This window comes from Sphaeramia orbicularis, chromosome 19, assembly GCF_902148855.1.
Source record: "Sphaeramia orbicularis chromosome 19, fSphaOr1.1, whole genome shotgun sequence".
NCBI lineage: Eukaryota > Metazoa > Chordata > Actinopteri > Kurtiformes > Apogonidae > Sphaeramia > Sphaeramia orbicularis.
The window spans coordinates 50,310,324-50,315,216 of NC_043975.1; the positions used below are offsets into that span (position 1 = coordinate 50,310,324).

The window sequence follows — 4,893 nt, forward strand, 5'->3', positions numbered from 1 at the left end:
TAACATTTCATTTATTAATCGTTGAATTTTGAAGAACAATAAATATGATGTTACTCAGGAAGTACTCAGTACTTGAGTAATTTTTTCATAAAGTACTTTCTTACTTTTACTTGAGTAATTATTTGGATGACTACTTTTTACTTGTACTTGAGTAATATGTTTTTAAAGTAACAGTACTTTTACTTGAGTCTAATTTTGGGCTACTCTACCCACCTCTGTTAATTCTACAGTTATTTTTAAGCTGTCGTCGTCTGTCGTCAGTTACAAAAATTTCAATCGTCTTCTTCTCCGAAACTACATTTTCTGATTGACTTCAAACTTGGTATACAGCTTCTGTATGACGATGTCAACAAAAGTTAGTGAAATTATTTGGATCTGGATCTGATTCTGGATTTGGTGCCACTTTGAAAAATGTCCCCATTATCAGAGATAGGAAGTGGATGGATGCAATAACTAGGTAAATCTAAATGATCTCCAGTGTAAATGTCTCCAGTCCAGCCCTGATGGGGAGATGAGCCAAACATAATGTCCACATGCTGATCAGGATCTTCTTCTGGATCTGGAACTGACGCAAAATTTAACATGGGCTCTTATGGGGAAAACATTTCAATCGTCTTTTTCTCTGAAACTCCAGTTGTGATTGACTTCAGACTTGGTCTACAGCTTCTGTATGATGATGTCAACACAAGGGATTGAAATTATTTCAATCTGGATCTGATTCTGGATTTGGTGCCACTTTGAAAAATGTTCCCATTCTAACAGATAGGAAGTGGATTGATCCAATAAATCAGTATCAATGATATCAAGTGTGAATTTGATTTTTTTACAGATCTGATTGGAATATGAGCAAAACATGGACTATTTCTGTAATAGAATAAATACACAGAACTGGGGGAGAATAAATGGATCTGGATACATTTCCCAAAGCTTTGAATTTGGCCGCTAAGCTCCAGGACCATTGGTCTGATTTTTTACAGTGTGGTCAATGGAGCGCGTAAAAAGCCGCTGAGTGCGCAGTGACGCGCACAGAGGAGGAGTTCTGGGTTTGCATATAAACTGTCTCCACTCCACAGTTCAGACAGACGCAGCTGAACTCAAACGCATCCTCTCTCCACAGACTCACAGACACTGAGCCGCATTTTTACGCACAGCAGACAGAGGTCCACGCGCTGAGTTTGAACCATGATTAAGAAAATGTCACCTTCCGAAAGTGACTTTGACATCCCAGCAAAGAACTGCTACAGGATGGTGATTTTAGGATCCACCAAAGTTGGGAAAACAGCCATCGTGTCCCGGTTCTTAAACGGGAGGTTCGACGACCAGTACACGCCGACCATAGAGGACTTCCACCGGAAACTGTACAGCATCAAAGGAGACGTTTACCAGTTAGACATACTGGACACGTCTGGGAACCACCCGTTCCCTGCCATGAGGAGGCTGTCCATACTGACAGGTATGAAGCAGTCTGATGTGGGACATATGTGCAGCTGGAGAACGCATTTACTGCAGCTTTGACTGGATTGCACTTCTTCTTCTTCTTCTTCTTCTTCTTCTTCTTCTTCTTCTTCTTCTTCTTCTTCTTCTTCTTCTTCTTCTTCTTCTTCTTCTTCTTCTTCTTCTTCTTCTTCTTCTTCTTCTTCTTCTTCTTCTTCTTCTTCTTCTTCTTCTTCTTCTTCTTCTTCTTCTTCTTCTTTGTATTGTTGTGCTGAGCTGCTTATTGTTTATATCAGTACTTGAATTTATCTGCCATGCTTATTTCTGTTAAATGTTGCATCTTTCTACTTAATTATCAAAAAAAGGTTTAATAATAAATAAATGAATAACTACAAGCACTTGGAGAGCGCAGACCTCCGCCAACGCAGATCAGTGCCCCCCGATCACCACCGAAATTTAACCCTGTCATGCATGAATTATGAGAACCTTAATCAAGATTTTTTTCCCTAAGTATTTTTATTCCTCTTTAGGCATGAAAAAAAAAAAAAGATTTTTTTTTTTTTTTTTTTTTTTGGAACCTATTTTTCATGGAGTTACAAAATCATGTGTTTAATTTTAGAAGCAAAGAAACATGTATTTACTGCTATACTGTGTGGAAACAATGAGATACAAACATTTTTAATGCTGCTACTCTGATGTTTTCTCACATTTTAATAATACCTGCAGGGAGATAATATGCAAAAAGAAAAAGAAAAAAAGAAAGATATTTTTTGTTTAAAAAAAAACAAAACTGTTAATTACAGTTTGATGACAGAATTTTTTTTTTTACAGTCAAACATGTTCGTGCAGATCAGGTTTATCTGGAACAGCAGATTCACAGTACTGATCTGAATGTCAGTGTATGGGATGACACATAAGTGTCCACTGTGTTGGCTGATAGGGAACTAAAACAACAAAACCATGAATATACAAGCTGTCCACTGGAGTGACCACTGGAGTGACCATCATGCATGACAGGGTTAATCATTTGTTCCTTGTGCCAGTATCAACATTTCCTGAAATTTTCATCCGAACCCGTCCATAACTTTTTGAGTTATCTTGCACACACACACACACACACACACACACACACACACACACACACACACACACACACACACACACAGACCATCGCCGGCAAAAACGTAATCTCCTTGGCGGAGGTAAATACTGCAGGTTTAACATGTGCGTCCTCAGTGCGCAGCTGCAGGAATGTAGTGCTGAATTCTGCTCCCTGCTGAAAACTGCACCATCAGCCCAGGGTGGTGGAGTTCTCAGCAGTGTCTGGTTTTTATTGTTCTGTATATTTTGAGTGTTTTCTATTTAAGATTTAACATGTTAAAGTGTTACATAGCTGACAGTTTGCACTTTCTTTAATATTAAACAGATAAAAAACATAACTGTAGTATCTTACAATATTAGGAATGAGCTGCTCCACAGCTGGTGTTCAGAGGGTGAATAAGTGACGATTAATGTCAACAGTGTACAGCCAAAAAAAGAGAAACATTAACTGTGAAAGTTAACTGAAGTGAATTTGGTGCACGTTGTCCTCTTTCTTCATGGCTGACTTTGGGGGGGGGCAGTTTTCATCCCAACAGGAACAGCAGGTGAAGACCAGAGCTGTAGATGATCAGGGTTTGAACACATGGCAGACCCACCTCACTAACGCATCCTTCCTCTGTTTTCTTCTCTGTTCCAGGTGATGTGTTCATCCTGGTTTTCAGTCTGGACAACAGAGACTCCTTCCAGGAGGTGCAGAGACTCAAGCGGCAGATCTACGAGACCAAGTCGTGCCTGAAAAACAAAATCAAAGAGAACATCGACGTGCCTCTGGTCATCTGTGGGAACAAGGGCGACCGAGACTTCTACCGGGAGGTGCAGCAGGAGGAGATCGAGCAGCTGGTGGCCGGAGACGACAAGTGCGCGTACTTCGAGATCTCCGCCAAGCGCAACGAGAACGTGGATAAGATGTTCCAGACTCTGTTTACTTTGGCCAAACTACCTCACGAAATGAGCCCCGACCTGCACCGCAAAGTGTCGGTGCAGTACTCCGACATGCTGCACCGGAAGTCTCTGAAAAACAAGAAGCTGAAGGACGTCGGGGAGGCTTACGGCATGGTCACCCCGTGCGCGCGGAGACCGAGCGTGCACAGTGACCTCATGTACATTAAGGAGAAGGCCGTGGGGGGGGGGCAGGGCAAAGACAAAGAGAGGTGTGTGATCAGCTAAGAGGCCCACACACACACACACATGCACACACACACACTCCAGCGAACACACATGTTTGAAAGGAGAAGCAGCCTGCGCACGAGCTGACACGCAGGTTGTGGAGACGCCGGAGCCGCCGCCGCCGCCGCGCGCACAGGCGCAGCGCCGTTTCCAAGGACACTGGACCCCCGCTCCACGGGTCCACGCTAAAAAACACCCACCACACACATTTGCCCACGAGACATTTGAGAATGTTCGCTTGTTCCGTCGGTCACAGCTCAGTCCGTGGCCTTGCTTCATAAGTTGTGAGACTCGCGCATCAGTGCGTAAATGTGTTCTGTTGACGTCATGCCTTTTGCAAACGAGAAGAGAAAGAGACTCTTTGAGGAGGGAAGAGATGTTTACATTTTATCATAGGTTTTATATGGTTCGGTACACTTGAATGTTTGGTTGCAATCTGAACTTTTGTCTTTTTTTTTTTATCGTGAATGTATATTTATTGTCAATGTACATTTTTTGCAAAGATATAAAAGAAAGTATTAAAATAATAATATAAAAAACTTTATTGCATTGATTGTGTTTCATTCAACAGGTTTAACTTCTTGCATAACCTGAGGTACACTGACATGCCACATACTATTAACCCTTTCATGCATGAATTATGAGAACCTTCAATCAGGATTTTCCCCCAAGTGTTCTTATTTCTCTTTAGACATGAAAAAAAAAAAAAAAGAAAAAAGATTATGAAACTATTTTTCATGGAGTTACAAAAAAGTCCACTCATCTGGACACCATGTGTTTAACCCTTTCATGCACAGTGGTCACTCCAGTGGTCACTCCAGTGGTCAGTTCTTCTCCAGCTGTTCTCTTGTATATTCATGGGTTTAGTTGTTTTAGTTCCACATCAGCCGACACAGCAGCAGCCCATACACTGACATTCACACCATGACTGTAACTGTGCTGCTCTGCATAAACCTGATCTGCACTAATGTTTGAGTGTAAATCAGTTGCTAATTGTTATTAGACTGTAATTAAAAGTTTTCTCAAACAAAGTTTTTTTTTGCATATTATGTCCATGAAGTAACAACTAGTATTAGAGTAGGTTCAAACGTGAGAAAACATCCGATTAGCTGCATTAAAAATGTTCTTATTTCATAGTTTTCACACAGTTTATCACTTTCTGATATTGCGCTTTAAATACATGTTTCTTTG

General features: G+C 41.1%; 1 protein-coding gene across 1 annotated transcript; it reads left to right on the forward strand.

Annotated features, from left to right (window-relative positions):
• Nucleotides 1-1,089: 1,089 nt before the first annotated feature.
• On the forward strand, nt 1,090-4,234 carry rasd1 (RAS, dexamethasone-induced 1). The gene is made up of 2 exons (XM_030122692.1): nt 1,090-1,453; nt 3,173-4,234. Exons 1-2 carry the CDS (start codon nt 1,183-1,185, stop codon nt 3,700-3,702), a joined length of 801 nt encoding a protein of 266 aa, XP_029978552.1. The 5' UTR covers nt 1,090-1,182; the 3' UTR covers nt 3,703-4,234.
• Nucleotides 4,235-4,893: the final 659 nt, after the last annotated feature.